Source organism: Fistularia commersonii, chromosome 25 (genome assembly GCF_037954325.1).
Source record: "Fistularia commersonii isolate RoL2024-O1a breed Wild chromosome 25, RoL_Fcom_v1.0, whole genome shotgun sequence".
In the NCBI taxonomy this organism is placed as follows: domain Eukaryota; kingdom Metazoa; phylum Chordata; class Actinopteri; order Syngnathiformes; family Fistulariidae; genus Fistularia; species Fistularia commersonii.
Window position 1 is genome coordinate 2566876 of NC_141308.1, and position 23552 is coordinate 2590427.

At 42.0% G+C, this 23552-nt stretch overlaps 3 protein-coding genes across 5 annotated transcripts; 2 read left to right on the forward strand and 1 right to left on the reverse strand.

Annotated features, from left to right (window-relative positions):
- otol1a (otolin 1a) lies at positions 1 to 1727 on the reverse strand. Its single transcript, XM_086173019.1, has 4 exons — positions 1493 to 1727; positions 1322 to 1402; positions 1071 to 1142; positions 1 to 949 (listed from the first exon to the last, which is right to left on the reverse strand). The coding sequence occupies exons 1-4, from the start codon at positions 1710 to 1712 to the stop codon at positions 54 to 56; spliced, it is 1269 nt and encodes a 422-aa protein (XP_086029145.1). The 5' UTR covers positions 1713 to 1727; the 3' UTR covers positions 1 to 53.
- Positions 1728 to 3643: 1916 nt separating this feature from the next.
- Positions 3644 to 17286, forward strand: ppm1la (protein phosphatase, Mg2+/Mn2+ dependent, 1La). 3 transcript variants are annotated; one of them, XM_086172902.1, is made up of 5 exons: positions 3644 to 3783; positions 4380 to 4713; positions 13260 to 13434; positions 14390 to 14551; positions 14771 to 17286. In XM_086172902.1, the coding sequence occupies exons 2-5, from the start codon at positions 4486 to 4488 to the stop codon at positions 15124 to 15126; spliced, it is 921 nt and encodes a 306-aa protein (XP_086029028.1). In that variant the 5' UTR covers positions 3644 to 3783; positions 4380 to 4485; the 3' UTR covers positions 15127 to 17286. The 3 variants fall into 3 exon arrangements, with proteins under 3 accessions (XP_086029028.1, XP_086029030.1, XP_086029027.1); XM_086172904.1 differs by lacking the exon at positions 3644 to 3783 and adding an exon at positions 3823 to 3953; XM_086172901.1 differs by lacking the exon at positions 3644 to 3783 and having other exon boundaries at positions 3961 to 4713.
- A 2166-nt stretch (positions 17287 to 19452) lies between these two features.
- arl14 (ADP-ribosylation factor-like 14) lies at positions 19453 to 21280 on the forward strand. Its single transcript, XM_086172877.1, has one exon. It carries the CDS (start codon positions 19502 to 19504, stop codon positions 20105 to 20107), a length of 606 nt encoding a protein of 201 aa, XP_086029003.1. The 5' UTR covers positions 19453 to 19501; the 3' UTR covers positions 20108 to 21280.
- Positions 21281 to 23552: the final 2272 nt, after the last annotated feature.

The window sequence follows — 23552 nt, forward strand, 5'->3', positions numbered from 1 at the left end:
GGTTGACATTTAGGCAGTCTAAAAGAAGGAAAAATCAGCACGCATAAGACATGTCATATGTTTGCTATAGTAGCAGGTTTCCTCTTTAAATCTGGGTAGAGCAGAAAACCAGAGAAAGTGCTGTCATCCTCACTGCTGGAGAAAATTCCATTCCAGTCTCTCAGGGTCTCGAGCCACACTTGGTCACCTTCATCCAGCTGCAACAGCGCAAGGTTGGAAGCCTGATCGATGTCTTGACCATAAAGCGAATCCCGAGTTCGCAGCTTTCGTATCCCATTGACCACCAGGGCGGTTCTCACAGGCCGGTTGCGGACTGTGATATGATAAGTGAATAAGTAGACCCCTGGGTAGGTGATGTTGAATTTGTTGAGCATGGGGTCCCAGTGGCCCTCCCCATTGTAAAATACTTTGTCAAACTTTACAGGTAGGCCAGGTGGAGGGAAGGATCTGCTGGGAAACAAGCCAACGCAGAAGGCAGATCGAACTTGCTCCACACTCTCCCCGGGAGCCCCCTTCAGCCCTCTAAGCCCCCGTCCACCTTTTGGCCCCCTTTCTCCCCTGAGCCCAGCTATGCCCCTGACTCCGGGGGGTCCAGACGGGCCTCTCATTCCACTATCTCCCTTCCCACCTGGAGGCCCTGGCTCTCCTCTCTCTCCCTTTTCACCAATAGTTCCATTCACCCCCGGGGGGCCAATTTCACCTCTCAGTCCAGCGGGCCCACGTTCACCCGCATCACCTTTCTCTCCTTTCTCACCAGGTAAACACTCACATTTATGTCCCTGTTCACCTTTCTGACCCTTTGCCCCTGGAACCCCTGGTACACCGCTGAACCCCTGCTGCCCAGGGCTGCCATTTATCCCATTTAGACCAGGCTCTCCCCTTTCTCCTGGGTACCCTTTCGCACCGTTAAAACCACGTTCACCTTTTTCTCCTCTGGGGCCTGGTTCACCTGGAGTATAGGAAGAGGTCAAAATAGGAAGGAGCTCTCATTGATCTTTTTAAACTGGGCTGTAGATTTGAACAGAAATGAAAATATATTTTATAATCTACTGTGTCTCACACAATGTCACCTTTTTCTCCTGGTTTTCCAGGGATTCCAGAGGCTCCGGGAAGACCTGAAGGTCCTTGATCGCCTTTTTCCCCTGTGGTATTTTTGAAAGTATTGGCACAGGAGTACTTTGACAAGGGTTTGCTTTGTCCCTTTGCAAATAGATAGATAGATAGATAGATAGATAGATAGATAGATAGATAGATAGATAGATAGATAGATAGATAGATAGATAGATAGAGAGAGGCAGAGAAAAAAAGAGGCCTGTTGTACCTCTGTCTCCGCTAAGTCCATTAACTCCAGGTAGTCCTGCTGGCCCTTGGAGTCCTCTCAGCCCCATCTCCCCCATCTCTCCTTACCACCAGAGTAAAGAGAAAGTAAATATTATAAAGTAATTTCTCTGTGGTCCTTCTTTTGAAAGTAATAGTCAATATTCAGTCTTACCTGGCGGGCCCCTCTCTCCTTTTTGCCCTCTCTCTCCCATGGGCCCCACGGGACCGATCTCTGGTGGACAGCAGTCACAAACATTGAAGAAGCATTCATTGTAGTCTAGAGTATAATTTCCATGGTTAGGCTCAGGGGATGCTATAGTATCAGTGTGAAATCCAGTGGGGTTGGTATCAATGGAATATGTGGTTCTGTCTGCAGAGGACACAGAGTACATATCTATTGCAACTTCAGTCGTGTCATCTGTATGCAGGCTGCTGGAAGGCGAGAGAGTTGTGGTGGTGGTGGTCCGTCTTCCCCCGCTGCTGGTCACGGTGCGAGAGGGCTTCTTGGTGATCTGAGGCTTGGGCCAGCGTGTACTTTGTGCAATGGAGGTCAGAAGAGCCGTTAGAACAACAAGGACAGAAGTAAAAAGTAATGGCCGAAGCAATGGCATGGTGGTTGCTTGGCACAATGATCTGAGAGTGAGGAGACAGGAAAGGAACGCCATCATCTAAGGTAAATTATTAAAGTACATTTGCAAGAATCATTTACGTCGGCGCGTATTGCTCCTTACCAGCTGATATGGACGAGGGTACCCTGTGAGTATATCCCTTCTGCTAGAGACTGATGCAGTTTTCCTACTACCTTATATTGTGTGATAACCTAACTTCTGCACCGTCAAACCAATGAGAGAACAAGAGACAGAAAATACCTGTGCTTACTGGGAGGTCGGTGGGCTGGCAAGAGTAGATTGCATGACTCCTCGGGGATATAATGTGAAGCAGGTCGTACACAAGACAAGACTTTATTCTTTGTGACATGGGATATGAGAACTGACTTAAGAGTGGTCTGCTATGGTGTTTTACACAAGGAAAACTATAAAGTTACATACAATGATACATTTGCAGAACATTTTTACATACTGGTAAAGGATAATATCCATGAGAATTAAGGTACTGAGTGCAAAACCTTGCAGTGATCACAGGATTTGGCAGTACCTCAAAGCAGAAAATGGATCACCATAAACCCAGTAAGGGAGGGTTTGGTATCCCTAAACAGGCGACACACATAACATTTATCCAGCTATTCACCTCCTTGATCTAACAAATCCAAAGAGACCAGTAAACCAGGCAAACCCCCTTGAAACCAGGCACTACCGAGTTAGGTTTCACACATCTAAGTTACAGTACGTGTGCTCGGTGTAGTTTCGACCTGAGGGATTCCTGCTTTCTTACCAAGACCCCACGATATCAAATGAGGAGTCAGAAGATCATCGGTAAAATCTTGTAATAACAGAAAACAGCAAAAAGGCGGCATTGAGATTAACACATGAAAAATAAAATGAACTGTTATTTGCTGTCTATGCTTGGGGTCTTTATAGATATCCTGGTTGTATATCAAGTTTGAAGAGAACACATTGTTTCCATGTTTCACTGTACTATAAACAAGGACAATTTTGAAAATGAGGAAAACAAAAGTTATTTAGATTTAATCTGTGTATTCTCATTAGGTAATTATATTTATTTCTACTGCCATCCTATGTAACAGAATGTTTTTTGGGCCAAGTCTGCGCACTTTTAGCCCAAGAGAGAGACAGGTAGGTAATCTGTCAGCCCGCATGTGACGTCACACAAGGGTTGTGACGTGGTTACGTGACGTGATTAACGTAATCGTTTCAGGCAAAAATAAGGGCAGTAGAAGCGTAGTTGCGCAACCACGTTTGGGTCAAAAAATATTTAATTCATATTTGACCGGATAGTCATGTTATGGGATATGAACGTATGGGAAGAACACGACCTCTCCCTTTAGCAGTAGTTTTCCAGAGCGCCTCTGGATGAGACACACAATATTGGAGTTGCAGTTCTCTCGATGGCCACATGGGGGCGCTGTTGACCCAGAACCCCATGACTTGCTGTGGTTTAGAAATGGACAAGCAATTTGATTTTAAACTGTGAATGGTGAATAATGACGAAGATGATAGTGATAGTGATGTTATTTGTGACACACTATGTAGATGTTAGAAAAAAAACACTTGGGTATGACGCTGCTTTTGGCTCAGCAGATGACACAATCGTGATTTTGCAGAGCCTGCGCCATTTCCCGTGTTGTGTGAGTTTGCAGCTGCGCACTCATGGGATACATTAAATATGTATTTCGGGCATCCTCGCAACATCCGCTTGCGACGTTCAAAATAAAGCTTGAGGAATAAACTGTTTGCGCAAGTGCTTATCTTCTGCATTTTTAAAGTCAGCACTACCTCCTTCGACCGATTTCCTCTTCTTCGGCTGCTTGGCAAAGCGCAAGGAGTGAGTGAGTGCGCGTCTCGGGAGTGAAAGACGTGTAGCTGATGCGCGGAGTGAATCGGCACAGATCGGAGGGATAAATTTGGATCAGCGGCGGAAAGGGAGGGGAAATCGTCGACGATCATTCCCCTCCTCAGCCCTCCTCCCCGGCGTGTCTTGTGCTTCCCTCCGGGGTGGGTCTACGCCACAGGAGCGTCATTTTCGCCCGGGCTCAGCTCTGGTGCAGGGTTCCCTCCCCGTCTCTTCCCCCTCCGGAGAAACGCAAACGCGGAACGGGACAACGGACCGAGTCAATGACGGGGTGTCCTGGAGGGTTTTAGCGCTGCGCCCCCTCGGCCCAGTGTCTGGCAGCCGACCCTGCACTGCGCAGAGACAGCAGGCCCGAGAAGCACTTTTTTTAATGTGGGAACCGGGTCTTTGTTAAGACTGCGTGCCGTGCCGTGTCGTGCCGTGCGTCGCTTCGGTTGTACCGCGGAGCGGATGGAGTAAATTGCGCTAAAGGAGATTAGAAAGAGCGCAGTTCGGTTGCGTGTGATGATAGGAGACACAATGACACTCTTGTCTCTCCTGGGTCGGATCATGCGTTATTTTCTCCTCAGACCGGAGACGTTGTTCCTGCTCTGCATCAGCCTGGCGCTGTGGAGTTACTTCTTCCACACAGACGAGGTGAAAACCATCGTCAAGTCCAGCCGGGATGCCGTGAAGATGGTGAAGGGGAAAGTGGCAGAGATGATGCAGAACGACCGCCTGGGAGGCCTAAGTGTTCTAGATGCGGAGTTCTCCAAAACATGGGAGTTCAAGAGCAACAACGTCGCCGTGTACTCCATACAGGGAAGGAGGGATCACATGGAGGACCGATATGAGGTGCTCACCGACATCGCCAACAAGAGCCACCCGTCCATATTCGGGATATTTGACGGTCATGGTGGAGAGGTAGGTCGGGAGGGAGAGGCTGCACAGGCCCGATAGACCACCCGCTTGGTCTCATTCAACCCAAAAGCATGCTGGTACTTCCCATCATCACTTGCAGTCAGTAGGAATAGATGGGACCATTGAGTTTGTTGAGAGACTTAAGTGATTATTTTCAACATGTATTATTACTTTGAAGATGTATGCTGTTTCCTAAACAAATACACATAACACAAACCCTGCAATTCCTTCTTCACCCCATTCTCAAACAGAGGGACCCCTCCCATTCCAATTGTATTCTCTTCTTTGTGAGCACATCCTCCACCAGCTGCTAATCAGGGATCCACAAAGAATGTGTGTGTGTTTGTGTGTGTGTGTGTATGTGTGTGTGTGTGTGTGTGTGTGTGTGTGTGTGTGTGTGTGTGTGAGCAAGAGAGAGGAGGGTCTTGTCTCTTTCTCCCAAGGGTCAATGGTTTCTCATGATGGTTTTAAGACCACATGTCTTGGTTGCCATCTGTCGCACTGCAACCAATGTCTGGGTTTATGTATGTTTATGTGTGTGTGTATATATACTACACACACACACACACACACACACACGTATATATATATATATATATGTATGTATGTATCTCTTATATATATATATGCATATATGTATATCTTCTTCTCCTTTTGGCTTTTCCCTTCAGGGGTTGCCACATTAAATCAACCCTCTCCATTTAACCCTATTCTCTGTATCCTCCTCTCTCACACCAACTACCTTCATATCCTCGCTTACTACGTCCATAAATCTTCTCTTTGGTCTTCCTTGAGACCTCCTGCCTGGCAGCTCCAATTCCAGCATCTGTCTACCAATATATTCTCTATCCCTTCTCTGTACATGACCCAACCATCTCAGTTTGGCTTATCTGACCAGCTCTCCAAAACATCTAAAATGTGCTGTCCCTCCGATGGAGTCATTCCTGATCCTATCCACCCTGGTCCCTCCAAAAGAGAGCCTTGGCTTCTCCATATGTGCGACCTCCAGCTCTGCCTTCTGTCTTTTCATCAAACATTAAGATTATACTTACATATCAATAATGCTGAAAGCTATTCAAACTTAATTTTCCAAAGCACTGTGTTGCAACTGTTTCTTGTATAAATGATCCATGTACTCCTTTGTAATCTTTCACAAAAGATGAAGTGTACACAATGCTTTACAGTGCCTCTACCTGTCTTTTCATCATTGTTACTGCTTCTAGGCCATACAGCATCACTGGTCTCACCACTGTCTTTTACACCTTTCCTTTCATTCTGGCTGAACCTGTGTCTGCACCTCTTTTCCACACTCTCTGCTGCTCTGGACTTTTGACCTGTACCTGAAAGTACCTGAAATCCTCATCTTCTGTCGCATAGTACCCCTGACACTTTTCTCCATCCATTCCAACCTGCTTTAACACATCTCTTCACCTCTTTTCCACACTCTCTGCTGCTCTGGACTGTCGATCCCAAATACCTGAAATCCTCCAACTTGTTGATCTTCACTCCCTGTAGCCTCACTGTTCCATCCGGGTTTCTCTCATTCACACACATATATTCTGTCTTGCTGCAACTAACCTTCATTCCTCTATTTTCCAGAGCATACCTCAACCTCTAGATTTTCCTCAACCTGTTCTCTGCTTTCACTACAGATCACAATGTCATCTGCAAACATCATGGTCCATGGAGATTCCTGTCTAACCTCATCTGTCAGCCTGTCCATCACCACTGTAAACAAAAAGGGGCTCAGAGCTGATCCCTGATGGAGTCCCACCTCCACCTTGAACTTTTCTTTTACACATACAGCACACCTCACCACTGTCTCACAGCTAGCATACCTGTCCTGCACCAGTCTAACGTACTTTTCGGCCTCTCCAGATTTTCTCATACAATACCAGAGGTCCTCTCTTGGCACCCTGTCATATGCTTTTTCTAGGTCTACAAAAATGCAACGCAGCTCCCTCTGGCCTCCTCTGTACTTCTCTGTTAGCATTCTCAAAGAAAAAACTGCATCTGTTGTACTCTTTCTAGGCATGAAGCCATACTGCTGCTCACTTATGCTGACTTCTGCTCTCAGTCTAGTTTCCACTACTCTTTCCCATAACTTCATTTTATGGATCATCAACTTTGTTCTCTATAGTTGCTGCAATTCTGCAAATCCCCCGTATTCTTAAAAATGGGCATCATCACACTTTGTAGCCATTCCTCAGGCATCTTCTGACTCTATAATTCAATTCCTGTTGAATTATCTTGTCAGAAACTCAACCGCTGCCTCTCCTAGACACTTCCACACCTCCACAGATATATCATCAGGACCAACTGCCATTCCACTCTTCATCCCCTTCGATCCAATCACTCATCACTCTATCCCCCTCTATCCTTAATCACTCGGACCTGTCGTACATCCTTTCCATCATCATCTCTCTGTTTTGCCAACCTGTATAGATCATTCTCACCCTCCTTACTGTCCAACTGAGCATACAAGTCATCGTATGCCCTTTGTTTTACCTTTGCTACCTCTGTCTTTATCTTACGCTGTATCTCCCTGTACTCCTGTCTGTTCTCTTCAATCCCCTCAATGTCCACCTTCTTCTTTGCTAACCACTTTCTCTGTATTTACTCCTGCACTTCCTCATTCCACCATCAAGTCTCCTTATCTACTTTCCTTCCAGATGATACACCAAGTACTATCCTCTCCCTGATAACATTAGCTGTAGTTGTCCAGCCTTCTGGACGCTATCCCTGACCACCCAGAGCCTTGATCAACTCCTTCCTGAAAACCATACAACACTCCTCCCTTTTCAGCTTCCACCACTTTGTCCTCTGCTCTGCCTTTGTCCTCTTGATGTTCCTTGTCACCAGAGTCATCCTACAAACCACCATCCTGTGCTGTCTGGCTACACTCTCACCTACAGCTACTTTGCAGTCACTGATCTCTTTCAGGTTACCTCGTCTATACAAGATGTAGTCTACCTGTGGGCTCCTACCTCCACTCTTATAAGTTACCCTATGTGTTTTTTCTGGAAAAAAGTGTTCACTACAGCCATTTCCTTTTTTTTTGCAAAGTCTACCACCTGTCCCTCTGCATTCCTATCCTGTATATCAAATCTGCCCATCACTTCTTCATCACCTCTATTGGCTCCACCAACATGTCCTTTTAAGTCTGCACCAATTACCACTCTTTCATCGCTAGGGATATTCTGCATCACTTCATATAGCTCATTCCAGAACCTCTCCTTTTCCTCAAACTCACATCCCACCTTTGGGGCAAAGCCACTAACAACATGGAGCACCACATCTTCAATTTAAAGTTTCTAACTCATAAGTCTAGCAGACATTCTTTTCACCTCCAGAATCTCCACTCTCATAAGTTACCCTATGTTTCTGTTTTTTCTGCAAAAAAGTGTTCACCTCAGCCATTTCCATCCATTTGCAAAATCTACTGCAATCTGTCCCTATGTGTTCCTATCCTGTATATACTATATATGTACATGTAATAAATAAGGAGCAATGGGCAGCATACAGCTTTGTACAGTTAGTGTGTCTACGTGTGTGTGTGTGTGTGTGTGTGTGTGTGTGTGTCTATATATTTTTTTTTTTGAAAAAAAAAAAACAAAACAAAACAAACAAAAAAAAACCTCTAAATCAGGGCAGGCATATTTCTCTCAATAATTGTAGATATTTGACTTTGTATTAATTATTAATGAATTAATTAATAACAAATTAATTGGATTGATTATTTTGTTGAAACACAGTACATATTGTTTTACAAACAGTGACATACCAGGCTCTGTAATGTAATTAAATTAATTCTGAAGCATTTGGAGTCAGTGTGTTAGTTGGCAGTTAAATAAAGACAGTCGATGTATTTGATACTGAATTAAAATCCAAGCATGATAATGTGAAGATGGTTTTTATCCATGCTATCCATGCATCCATGATAAAGGATTTTGATTCACTGTCAAAGTGTCTGGGCTGCCGATTTTGACAGCTTACCAACCATGATTTAATCAGTAAGCTGGGCAATAATGTAATTGTTCTCTTTTCTTTAGCTCTGCAAAATATCTCAGAAATTGCAATGGGTTTTTTTAATCACTGTAAATCAGTCCTTTTTCTCAATTTGTAATGAAAACACTTTTAAGGAATGCTCTTCTATATCCATACTTCTAAGCCCTAAGATACAGTTTGTTAACTGTGCGAATCATATGTGGGAGCTGTCTGTCAAATCAGCTATCCTCTGCAAAGCAAAGCATTCACTCATATTAGCTTTACATGATTACATCCATTTTAGATCATGTAAAACAGTTGAAGGGTAAAAAGACCTACCCCTTTATTTAAAAAACATCGTAGTGTACTGTACTGGGAGAAGGGGATCTTTAGCAAGCTCTTGTTCAGTTGTGCTTAATGATGGTTAGTCACAATAAATAGAGTAGCAGGTGTTGTTATACCTCTCTGTCTAATGCTGTGCCATAAACAACTGGAAGCAAAACTGAGTGGTCTTGCTACTTGCTACAGTCATTGTGGCATTGCAAGTGAGTAATAACGTTTGTGAAGTTTAAAATCATAAACCATCTTGTTAAATAATAACCAGTGCTATGGTTAGATCATACAATAAATGTTGCACTGTGTGACTAGCCAAGTATTATTTTATGATGTGGTGACAGAAAGTCTTAACTATTTGCAGTGAACTTAAAGCTGTGACCTGTAACGTCCATCCATCCATCCATCCATCCATCTTCTGCCTCTTATCCTGCACTCAGGGTCACGAAACCTATCCCAGCTGACATCGGGCGAGAGTACAACCTGGACTGGTTGCCAGTCAATCGCAGATTTTTTCCAATTAACCTGCTGCATGTTTTTGGACTGTGGGAGGAAACTGGAGAATGTGGAGGAAACTCATGCAGACACAGGGAGAATATGCTAACTCCACAAAGAAAGGTCCCCTTGTCGGAATTAGACCAGGGTCTTTCGTGCTGTGAGGCCAAAGCGCTAAACGCTGCGCCATCGTGCCGCCCAACTTATAATATTATGAATATGTAAATATAAGTCACAACACAAAGGACCCTGGTTTGATTTGTACAAAGGGACCTTTCTGTGTGGAGTTTGCATTTTCTCCCCGTGTCTGTGTGGGTCTTCTCCGGGTTCTCCAGGTTCCTCCCACAGTCCAAAAAAATGCAGCAGGTTAATTGGAAAAAAAATTGTGAGACTCGCCCCGAATGAGTGAGCGAGTGAGTGAATGTGGTCTGGCTGTATATGTGGTCCTGCGATTGACTGGCCACCAGTCCAGGTTATACCCTGCCTCTCGCCGGGATAGACTCCAGCATCCCCGACGACTCTGAGTGCAGGTTAAGCGGTAAAAGATGGATGGATGGATGAATAAAATATATATATAAAAAAAATGTCATTGTGCAATAGTAATTACTGAAAATCCATATTTTGTAAATTGGGGCAGTTATTAAGTTATTTGGAACCAAGGATCATTTCCTCAAACAGCTGTAGTTGTGGACCTGTGGACATAACTGGTTACACCTACAACCAAAAAGACTTTATACACTAATGCTGGACATTGGAACAAACCACTTGACAATTACCACTTCCACAATTTCATTATGTGAAATTGAATTACAGCATTATGATATTTTACTTACTATTTCTAGTGAGTGGCAGGTTGCCTCCCTGAGTACTGCCAAGCTTGGGTCCTGAAACATGTTAGATTGGGTGTCTTATCAAACATGTTTTCAATTCAAAACATCAAAATTCATCATTTGCCAATGTCCACTCAATCAGACAAGACTCGCTATATGTTTAGTGGCACATCAGTGTGTTATAACAGTCCAGACAACATTTGAAGTGGATTTGGTGAACCTGCTGGGAACAGCTGGTATGAAATGCTGCAATTTCTATGACCAGCAGGTGACACTATTGCAAATTCTAAGTTGTTCATTTTATTTCTCTGAATTTTTATTGCACCCAGGGTCACAGTGAGGCTGGAGACATTCCCATTGGGCAAGAGGCAGTTCTAATTATTGACCGAAAGACTTGTTTAAGCCTAGGTTCTGATCAGATATGTGAGATCCAGTGAAGATCTAGGACTGGGATTTTCTTGTTTCTTGGGAAAACTACAGCATGTGACTGAAACTCGCCATTTTCTTAATGATCCTCCATCAGTCTTTTTATAGCCTCTGACCAAATTTCTGGTAGATTAGATTACTGGATAGGTAAAAGGATAGATAAGTGGATAGGAGCAGTGCATCAAAGTGAACTATATAATTTCATGTTTTGCCACTATATTCTCATTTACTCCACACACCTTCTCTCAATGACCTGAGTACACTCAACCAAACCTGATCACAAGCATTCAGCCCGACATAAAAACACTGGCTTGATACTCCAGTCACCAGATCTTCTTGTTACCTTATATCAGTGTTCTGGTACCCCCCTCCCTCGCCATTTCACTCTCTTTCAATTTGTATGGTGTTCTTGGATATCTGTTTTGTTTTTTTGCACATACCAACTTCAGACGTAAGAAACATACTCCTTATAAACATACATACCACAACATATGGCAGAAATCAGCAATATACTCAATTACATTGAAGTCAAGAAAGAACCACTTCATCCTTGGATGTCTTCAGTATATTTATTTTCAAGGGATAATGTTTAGCATAATTGTAATCACAGCCCTACATACATTTCACCAATATTCAACAAAGTGATGCTGCCAAACTAAATATGGGCTGTTCGAACTGGCAGGGCAGAGGGTTTTCACCCTGAATACATACCGGGAAATTCACAAACACGTTTCTGTTGATTTTCATTACTTTTATTGCAGCAGTGACCCAAAATTCTAGATGCCAGTGCAAGCTGCTGCTGCTGCTGCTCTTATACTTTGGTTCACATGACTGTTTGCTAATGAAACAGGAACTCTGGCTACTTTACAAATCTTCTTTCACGAGTTCTCACACTACCAGTCTATACAGAATTCCTTTTAGAGTCACAGGCTGACTAAATTGGCAAGAAATCCTGACAAGTGATTGATTACATTTTAAGTAAAATACGTCAGCTCAATATATCTCACTCAGAATGAAAAGTAGTTTATGAAGCACTTTTTCAGCTTACTATTTCAAATGGAAATGAATATTACAGAATTAAGTGAGTGCCTGCCTCACAAAGCTACACTCATAGCTCAGTGTGAAACATCCATTGTAGATGCTTGAACGTGCGTTTAATACTTCAGTTTCATGTTGTTCCGTAGAAAATAAATATACAATACTATATCCTTCTGATGTTTCTATAGTGGATGATGAGATTGTCATATGGGCTCATGCCGGTTTATCAGTAGTCATCAGTAGTATATTATTATAAGTGATACACTCAAGTGCTTTGAACATGGTCATATTTCCATAAGAAATTTGAAAATTAAATTATGTTCTCTGTATCTATCAGGGACATAGATATCATCATATTTTCTCTCAGTTGAGGGTTGATTCATCAGCATTAACATAATGGTATGGAAAATGAGGGGAGAAGGAGATGAGTCAGATAAGGTGAGTGGGATAGAAGAGATTGTTCTATAATTCAGTACAGAGCACTTGCTATACATATCTGGGAAATGAAAAAGAAAAAAAAGGTGCAAAAGAACAGTTGCAATAAATTTGATGTCTTGTATTGTTTCATATGAATTGTCATTTGCTGCTGATCTGTTAAATTGAGGACAGTAGATGGCGAATCCATTCCTCCCTTCATAAAACTTGTCAGATTGATTGGCTCCTCCAGCCCTTTCGGGAGCAAAGAATTCAATTCAAAATCCAATAATTTCTCTTTGAAAATCAAAACGCCCCTCTATACAGACACATAAAGGCTGAATGTCTCTTTACTCAAAATACATGGAGCTCATATTTATATTTATTTGTCTGGTAAATTTATAATTATTGTGTCATGTCATGTTATGTTCCTGTTTATTGTAGACCGATATGGTAACTTTTGCAACTGTTCATCAGAAAGGAATCACCTAACTGAAAACTAGAATACATGAGTAAACTCAATGCAAACAACTCGATGGGAAGACAATTCTTTATATAAGGAAAAAACAGAAAAAAGCATTTGACATCACTGCACTATAAACACTGTGTTCTCATCCCACTAAAGATGATTTCAACATTTTTTTTGACATGATGTGATTTACCACATGCCTGGCTCTCTGACTGGGTACATCAGATCCTTGACAAAAATAACAGAACTTAAAAGTTTGCCCATACTACATGAGACCAGAAATACGCATCTTTTAAGCATCATTTTGTATAAAAACATGCTTATTATTCCCTTGTTTCTTTCTTAAATTGTCTTGAGAATACCATCATATATGTTAAACCTCCCCCATCATTCTGTCTTTGTCACACCAACTCTTTTTTCATTTGCAGCATATTTAGGTGCACTGATGGAAAGTAATTATAAGTATTATTAGTACGTCACCAATAATGTGCACCTCCCGATTTTTTCTGTAAACCCTCTTTTTATCTCGCTGGTCTATTTTTGTCACCCACCATCAGGCAGCAGCTGACTATGTAAAGACCCACTTGCCTGAGTCCCTGAAGCAGCAGCTGCAGACCTTCGAGAAGGAAAAAAGAGACAGTGGTCTTTCTTACGCCAGCATCCTCGAGCAGCGTATTCTGACCGTGGACCGCGAGATGCTGGACAAGCTCTCCGCCAACCATGATGAAGCAGGTCAGAAGGGATTTGGAGAAGATGTTACTGTATTTGTGGGTTCCTGATATTGCTAATGTTAAAACAAATAAACATATTATGGCACCACAGCCATCTAAAACAATTGCATGTACTATTATCTCATTATGTCTGACATTGACTCTTTTTTGATGGTGTGCCTGGGCATTATCTCAAATACAGTATAGACTTTTTCAGACTTCCCCTCTACAAATTTACAGTAACAGTAAATTTGTAGAGAGCAAACGCTTGAAAATTTTGCTGCAAAGTACAGACTGGTCTGTGGGTCACATCTGGTAACATGTATGTTAAGAACATTTAGTCTGTTCGTTTTAGTGATTTATCTGGACTTATGAATTCAGCAGCTTTGTGATTTTATGTCACAGTGTAACATAAGCATGTGAAAAAGAAGACAATGAAACTAAAAGCAACAATATGTTCTTCAGCAACCGCAAATCCACAGCATCAAAAATGCTTGCATATTTTCATGTTATCCTTCACGGGTCTGCACTTAGTTGTTATCAAAATATGTAGTTGTTGATCAAGCCTTAACTCTTAAATGACAAACTTATTTTCAGTGGAATAAGATTGAACCGCTGATGTAAAGTAGTGTTTTCGCTGTTTAATTGCACAGCGACAGCAGAAAACATGTATAAATACCCCCAACAGCAAGATCAGCCAGAAACCCTTCTGTAATATGTAATCCATTAGAAAGAAAATTTTGATTTTGCCTTAATGTCTTTATCCAGTATTCTTGCTTAACCTAACCTAACAATACAGAAACCGAGAACAAAAGTCTGATTAGTCCGCAATTTTTTTAAACAAGTTGATACATTTTTTGGAGTACTTTTCATCAAACACAGGTAGAATCATTCAATAAAAACACATTTGTGTCATCCTTAATAATTCAAAAATCCGTCTTCTTAATTGTTCCCTCATCTTTTCCTCTGTCTCTCAGGAACTACCTGTCTCGTAGCACTGATATCAGACAGAGAGCTTACAGTGGCCAATGTTGGGGACTCGCGTGGTGTTTTGTGCGACAAAGACGGAAACGCCGTCGCACTATCACATGACCACAAACCATATCAGCTTAAAGAGCGCAAGAGGATCAAGAGGGCAGGTAGACAGAACAAGAGTCATGTTGTCCAGTGATTTAGATTTGACATACATCGTGCAAAGCATTGTGTTGAATTATTATGGCTTAAACGGATAGCAGAAATTGTTGTTCAGCATTTCAGAGTTCAAAGTCGACAGTGTCAATGTAGCCACATTGATTTTTTTTCTCAGTATTATCACCTGATAAACTCTCAACTTTCTATTTTACTCTTGCCATTTCCAGGAGGCTTCATCAGCTTCAACGGATCCTGGAGGGTTCAGGGAATTCTCGCAATGTCTCGCTCTCTCGGAGATTATCCCCTAAAGAACCTCAATGTGGTCATACCTGACCCTGATATCATGACCTTTGACCTGGACAAACTGCAGCCAGAGTTCATGATTCTGGCATCTGATGGTTTGTGGGATGCCTTCAGCAACGAGGAGGCGGTTCGATTTGTCCGTGAGCGTCTGGATGAGCCACACTTTGGTGCCAAGAGCATTGTCCTCCAGTCTTTTTACCGTGGTTGCCCTGACAACATCACTGTCATGGTGGTGAAGTTTAAAAGCGGGTCCGGAGGAAGTAACAAGGTAGGGGATTAGGCCAAGTTTAGTCGTCCCCGTTGAATTTTCCACGATTTTCTAGCTCCATCTAGTCTTGAACATGGAGTGCGAACCAACCCGGGAGTAAAGGGACACGGTCGAATTTGGATGTCGAGAACCTTAAATTGAACAAATGCACATTGAACAGGTGCAAACATGCAAATTTAAGTTTTGTTATATTTTTCCCATAGCTATCAATGTCTGTACGCACACCTGGGCTAAACAGACACAAAACCGAGGATTTCTTTAACCAGCACATATAAGACTGTGATTACTTTATTACTGTTTACTGAACATGCACATGAATGGTACAGCCCTACTTGAAGAGGCTACAACCAGTGCCTAATCAGTTATTACTGTGCAACTACAGCAAGCCAATGAAAATTTGTGAAAAATTACAAAACCGCTTGCTGCATTTTGATGATACTCAAATATTGTATGTCTATTCCGTTGCTAATGTGAACGAATCGCCCCACTTCTCCCATTAAAAGTAGACTATACAACATGTCATAAAACAAAGACAGACTTGCGGTTCTGAATAAAATGCACTTTTCAAATGTTTATTTTTGGAATGGCAATTTCATACAACGTCAGCCATCGTAGACACTGTATATCCTCGATAATGCACGAGGACTTCAACATATAGAACATGAAGTAGTTACATTTAATCCCTTCGCATCAGGGCATGTGCTTTAGCTTATCCATGTGAATGAATAAAGGATGTGTAGATGCTGGTGGCTGCCGTTGACCTGGGAAGCACACAAAACAGCTGCCATGAGAACCTGACTGCTGACGTAGGTACAGTGACTAACTAGTACCGGTATGTACTTTGTAGGTGCAGCTGTAATGCTTGTAATGTGACATGCTCCCAAAGCAATACAACTGCTGTCAGTAACAGCATCTATGTTTCCAGCAAATTTACAGTCAACCATACTTGATTAACTACTGTTTTGAGTTCTTGTTGCAGACTTTATTGAACTTTGTATCAACTAAAAGAGTTTTTTTTTTTTTTTTAATAATTTAACACTTTACCCGATGCCTTATTTATTGAGTTTAAAGATTTATTTTTCTCCCTGCAGATTGGCAGATCTGTATACTGTATTTTATTTTACTTTTTTGTCTGTCTGGAAATGAGCAGTTTACAATAAAAGATAGATTCCCATCCGTTTTTTTCATTTTAAATACGGTGGTGGTGAGAAAAACAAAAGAAAACTTTCCGTTGCCTTTGTATTCTTGCTGCTTTAGGTGGGAAACACACTGTTATCCATTTATCGTTGTATTTTTTTCTATGAAGGAGGGAAAAACTTGACTTAGTTTTCCAATTTCACCACTCATCCATCTAATTTGTGTCTTACTCTAGGAAGAAATGAGATTCAAAAAGAAATCTTCCTGTTTTACCACCGCTTCAAGAATTTGAAGGGGTTAATCAGGTGTTTGTTGTAAATGTGTTGTGCAGAAAGAAAGAAAAAAAAACAAACAATCAAATAAAAGCAATCAAATACTATTCATTTTCATATATGTAACCTCCTCTGTCTTTGTCCGAACACTTCCATTCAACCACAAATAACCCGTGCGGTAATGAAAAGAGCAGCCAGCAGAAGCAGGGGGTGTAAACAGCTTGGAAGTTGTGTCGAGTGACAGCTCGCACCAGGTGAAGGCACTCAGAATAGCTCAGACTTGGACATCAGCAACATTCAAGTGTCTCATAACCCGAGAGCTTCATCACTTACGGGAAGTCTTTATATGCCAACTTTATATGAGAGCGGAACTGCGCACGGATTGCCAGTGGAAGAAAGCTGTCATAAAGCCAACGTGATCGTGATCTTTCGATCTCTTCCTCCGTGTGCTTTGGTGTCAGGGGGAAAAAAATGGGACTACACGGCTCTAAGTCTTCCATCGAGGCGCGCGTTATTTTCCTGCGTGGCGCAATGGACACCAAAACGGACGCCCGTGTTACGCCGACCTCCGTCGTCGGTATTCAGAAGAAGGTAACGGACCAATCGGACCGGCCGCCTCCTCCGCCTCATTCCTGGCCTCAAAGTCGCCGTGACACCGGGGGTCTGGTGTACGTGATGGATAATCCCACCGGCGGCGTGTGGGTGAAACCCGGAGAGAAATGGACAAGATCTTGATTGTGACCAAAAAAAAAAAAAAAAAGAAGTTGTTTCGGTGGAATAAATCCGAGATCGTCACGGATGATCAGCAAAGTCCTCCAGCTTCGGCGCCGGTGTTCACCCTCCTCCCGCAACCAACGACTCCCTCAACGCGCACGTACCGCACGGCGGTGCCCGGGGCCAGAGCGCGTCGAAAAGTTGACTGATACGATCGATTTATTGATTTGGTCATGCGGAACATTGATTCGTTTCGAATGGAAAAGGATCTGTGAAAGGACACTGAAAGAGAGAAGGATGGAAAGGAGGAGAGTTGAAAAGTATCAAATTTCCTTGGAGACAAAGAAATTCTGGAATGATCATGAGCTGTTCTGTTTTGATAAATAGCGGCTCGTTTATTTATTTTGTTTTCAGAGTGATATGGAAAGTACTCAGTGATATGGAAAGTAAAAAAGTACTCAGAACGTACTCAGAAAGTACTCAGAACATGGATAATGAGCCACCATGAGATTTTCTCTTTTTCCCCTCCTTTTTCATGTCAAGAAGCTTAATTCATTTACTGATAATCGAATGACATATATATATAACTGCAGAACATCGAAATGCTGTTGCAAGTCCAGGATGTGCACGTCATTCGCTGGAAGGGAGGTTGTTGTTGTTCCACAGTGTATTTAATAACTGTGGTGTTATGGTCTACATTCATGGAAATTTCTGAATTAAATTTTATCAAGGTATGATGAAAATGACGGTTAGTCTTAAATCCAGCAATAGGATTTCAGTCATAGTGAACCTTGATATCTGTTTTATGTGGTATGCCAACAAAGACTTACCAGGAAAAGGAGTTTTTGTCTTCATCCGGTGGAGATATATACATTTTTTTAATCGTAATTCATGATGAACTTTACATCATGATGTGTCACATTGCATGTGACATGACGCATGTGATTATTTATTGAAATGGACTTGCTCTTGCTGTACAGTCAGGTCCGTCTACATGCCAGTATAACCAATAAAAGTTTACGTGTTTGACTTCTATCCTTTTATCCTAATTCTGCAGTCGGTTAATTTCCACAAATAACTATCCATTTAACCCTGGAACACTAAGTTAAAATACGTAACACCATCACTAACGTTGGGTATATTTTACCTAATACAGTATCTTGGATAAAATACAGTTTTCATCAATTTGTAGATGGGCCGATGGGTGGAGGGAAACAAACATACAATTAATAACATCAGTGAACAGTCTGAAGCTACCCAAGGACCCATAAAACTCAGAAAATGGCAACACAATGAAAATCACAGGACCGGAATTGTGTGGGTGAAAATCACCCGATGTTAGTGTTCTAGGGTTAAATAACGCAGCCTTAGGGCGGCACGGGCCTGTGTTGCCTGGATTAATGCGGAGGGTTGCGACAGGAATGGCATCCGGTGTAAAACTTTTGCCAAAACCAAACGTGCGAATCAAACCTAATCATCTCATCCCGGATCGGTTGAGACCCGGATTAACAATAAAGAAGTACAGACAAGGCCAGAGGGAGCTACATTGCGTGTGAATGAGAGGAACCCGCTGGAACGGTGATGCTGTTTGGGCTAGAAACAGTGACAATGACAAAAAGATAAGAGGCAGAGCTTGAGGACGCAGAAATGAAGACGCTAAGGTTCTCTTTGTCTTCTTTTTGTGATGCTTAAAGCACCAGAATTCTATGTTTTAAAAGCCACTAAAAATGTAAATGAGGGTCAAATTTTAAATTTAGTTGCACACCACTCTTCTTTTATTTTTGCACAATGAGTATGTATTGTTTAAAACACATGGACGGCACATAGCACAAATGCTCTATCCATAGTCTTTTGGCGCTATAAAAGAAATGTTATTTTTGGCCCACATATGATTCCATGTATATGTTTGTATTGGTGTGAGTTTGACTAAGAGAAGAAAGCTGATGAGATATGAAACATTACCAGTGGTCACTATGCATGCTGCCAATTGAAAAGGGAATAAGATCTTACAAGTGTTAATCTGAGACGAAAGAAGTCACTGTCTCACCAGCCAGGAATCTCACCACATAACACTGTTCCTGGTCATAAATATGACAACTAGTAGAAGTTTGCGTTGCCGCATGGTGTTGCATCTTATCAGTGGGCTGAACTCACCCACGGTTTATATATTAAACTCAAGGCAGCGCCCTCTGCAAACACAGGACCTACAGGTAAGTAGTCTCACACTCAAGTAGTCCGTCTCAGTCTGATTTCATTACCCCCAAATGGGCCAGCGAGGATCACAACCCCGAGAAGCCAAAGTTGTCCTCCTGGGCCTTGATTACTCCGGGAAATCCACCCTGTTGTACAAGCTGAAGCACAATGTGAGCGTCAGCACGGTTCAAACGATTGGCTTCAACGTGGAAATGCTGGAGGCGAAGGAGAACGGCAGGAGCGTCGCGCTGACCCTCTGGGACGTCGGAGGACAGGCGGAGATGAGGAGGTACTGGGAGAGTTTCCACGTCAACGCGGCGGCCGTGGTGTTTGTGGTGGACAGTTCCGACGAGCGGCGCCTGGAGGAGGCGCGCCTTATGCTGGAGAGCACGCTGATGAGCGAGCAGCTGCAGGCTCGTCCCCTGCTCCTCCTGGCCAATAAGCAGGACGTCCAAGGCGCGCTAACCGCTACCGAACTCACGGACAAACTAAATCTGAGGCACACATGTTCCGATCGGGATTGGTTCGTTCAGCCCTGCTCGGCGTCAACTGGCTTTGGCGTCGACGAGGCCTTGCGACAGATGATCCACGTGGTCAAATCAAAGACAAACTCCGGCGCCATGAAAGGCACTGTCAAGGACACGATCGGCCTCATCCGAAGAAACACAAGAATTTAAGTTGTATATTTTACATTTATCAAATGTTACACATGCCCAAATGTAAGCAGCTGTAGTGCTTTAAATAACATCACGCTTCAATGAAATAATACTTGGCGCATATTATTACGATTAAGAATGGAAAAGATCATGTTGATTTATATGTAAAGTGATGCCCAATCATCAATATTGCTGCAAATGATTTAGTAATACCAAATAAGCCCCCCCCCCCGTGTGGTACACAATGAATTACTGAATGAACACCAATGTTGCTATATAGTGCACAGGGTCACTGTGCTAAAAAATTGATATCTGGAGATGGCACATAATAGTATGTTTCTTTTAAATGTTGTTCCTTTACTTTTGCGCTGTGAGTCTTGAGAAACACTATTTCAATCCTCTATGAAACAAATGGGAGAATTGATAATAAAGTTGACTTTGACTTTACAGACCCTCTTATAAATATACTCATCATAGTTGATTCACTGGTTAATATATTTTCAGGGCAGGGCAGGTCCAGGTCTTCAGAGAGTCTTGTTTCCTGCATTCTTCAGAAGTCGACAAAAGTTCAACCCATCAGAAAACAGGCCCTTCAAACACATTTGAAAACCAAGAAACATCTACTTCACTTCCCCTGAATACGTGCTTACAACAGTGATGTACATTGTGTATACAGGCCAGATTGCTCTGCAGATCATATATTTACAGATCATATATCTTAACCGCAGTATGTCACTGATGCAATAGAATTATGACTCACCAATTGGCTGGAGCAGGCTGAGATATGTAGAATAATATGATACTGCTTTTACCCTAAATGAACCACACAAGGCCAACAAAACACAATTCTGTGGCAGTCGCCGTAGAATTGTATTTAAAGAAATTAGTAACAGATTCTATCTGCATTTAAAAATAGGTAGAAGATGTAAATGGATCGATAAATAAACCAAAACTTCACTCATATACTTACATTGAGTCCCCATTTATAATTTTAGGAGAATTTGTCACATTAAGCTTGAAATAAATACGTGATCATTTTAAGGGAAATAAATCAAAATAGTCATAATATTAAAAAGTCTCATTGTCTCATTTGAGACTCATATTAGTTCAGAGAAAATAAATCTAAATTCATGTAAGCTGACCTGGCATATCTGCTACAACTGTATGGTTGGGTTTTAGTTGCACGAGTTGCGCGAGTATTGACACACACTATCTGCCATCAGCTGTGCCTGCAGCAAAATCCTTTTTATTCAGTTTTGGGGCCTCTTCTTGCCCCCCTATCCTTTCATTGCATGATTTTAACTATATCTTTATCAGCCCCTGGTAAGCTTTTGACATGTTTGAATACATACACTGCGTGCACAATATTTATTCTCAAACTGGTCCAACAGCTGCTGTTGTTGCTGTAGAGACAACATTTCAAAGGCATCTCATGGACATTCATTTATTTCAAAGAGCTCTTCATCTCACAGTAGAATAGAATTTCATCTCTGGAGATTGGGTGGGACAAACCCACATCAGCCAAAAATAAGTGGCTTCTTGTCAGGGATATGTGAAACTCTTGGTGGAACAAACAATTGAATTAAAAAAAATCCATCCCTGCTAGCACATCTGTTCCAGTAATCACACATCCCCATTGACCAATGTATTTAATTTCTTCCTCCTGTGCCTCCAATGCCTCTCACAAAACATGTGTTGAACCACGCTGACTAAAACTATCAATTTTTATAAGTTTTTAACTAAATCTTTTCTGCCATACATTAATATGATTACAGTTTAATGGATTATCTGTTTAAAGTCAGTAATATTTACTTGAAATAAATCATATATGACTTAGAAACTACACATGCCATATGGAGAGTCTGTTATCCGATTTACCATTCGATGCTATCTGTCCCCAATGTCACCATTACATTGTGTCTGAAGATTTGGTTGCCACTTTTCAGAGGTACAGTTATTGCGACTTAATTGTAAGTTCATAAAAAATTTATACAATACATTGACTGCTTAAAACACATAGGGCAATACGAAAATAAATGGCTGCAGCTCACTGACCTTATATATATTTTACCGGGAAGGCTGCATTCAAAATATAACTGGGCACTTTGGGAAAAAAAAAACTTCTTGAGATTTAAAAACTTTGTCAAATATGACTTAAATATGCTCATAACATGCATGTGCTGAATCACTTTGACAGTTATTTCAAGACAATACGTTCCACTCCATCCCCTGATGTACACATAACACTGTCAGAGAAGTGGAAAATACATAGCTTGGGCATGTTTTTTTTTCTTCTTAAGGATATAAACACAAGATACAGTGCATTATCAGGCATAAGAGCCACTATTTACGACTAAAAGCATCCCTTAGTCTTACTTCTGATGAATTATGCAAACCATACAATTGGATTGGTATAATCACATTAAATGCAGCCACGTGTAAGTGATTAAAGTACAGATTTACAAGTACTTATAGGATACAATACCAAATTTCAGTCAGATAAGTGCAAGGAGCCATTGATCCATAAGCTGATTTATTTTAGCCAACTCACCCTACATAGACTCCATTGCCATAGTCTATTGATAGAAGCATATTTCTCACAAACCGAAATAAACACACTTGCAAAAAAGCACAGTTACTTCCACTTGAGTCTTGTTCTTGAAGAATGAATGGTTGGGAAGGGAAAACCAGTAACATTACGCATCTGAATTTTGCTATAATCCGGCAAAGCATTTGATTGTTCCATCAGAAAGTAATGGACAACTTAGTCAAGATGATGGATGACAACGTGAGACAGAGAATGAAGTCCAAAACCATGGCAAACGTTGGTTTTTAGCGGAACAAACATCGAGATCAATGATGTTGTGACTCCTCCAAACTAAAGTCCCCGTCAGGAATATTGTCCCACGGAGTGTCTCCGTCCCGAACGGTCTCTTCGTATGTCGGCAGTCGTTTGCACTCATCATAGGTTGGCAGCAGCGGAACCGGGCCCGGTTCCAGCAGCCGTTCGGGCGTGCAGCTCTCCATCAGCGGATCTTGTGACGTTGTAGGGGTCGGGTGTCCTTCGTGCGGCGTATCCAGTCGCCGGGAATTGGAGCACAGCATTTTTTGAACAAAATAACCCACAGCGAAGAGGAGCAGCATAATAAGAACTCCCGAGATTTTCCGGGTGATCATGGCGATGTTGTAGTAAGTTTGGTCCACGAACGGTTGGCAACAGGTGACGGCACTTGTGTTCTTCCCCTGTGCGCAACAGACCTGGTCATCCCGGCAAAGATCCTGCCCGCATCTTCGAATTGAGCGAACAAGTGTCGCAAATAAACGGAAAGTCAACACGGCCCACAATGAGAATGTGACAGTAACCATGGTTGGGATGAAGCCGGAGGGTCCAGAAAGAAAACCGGATGCAGGCGATGTGAGTAACTCAACGCTTGAGGAGTCTAGAAGGGACGCAGAGAATGGCCAC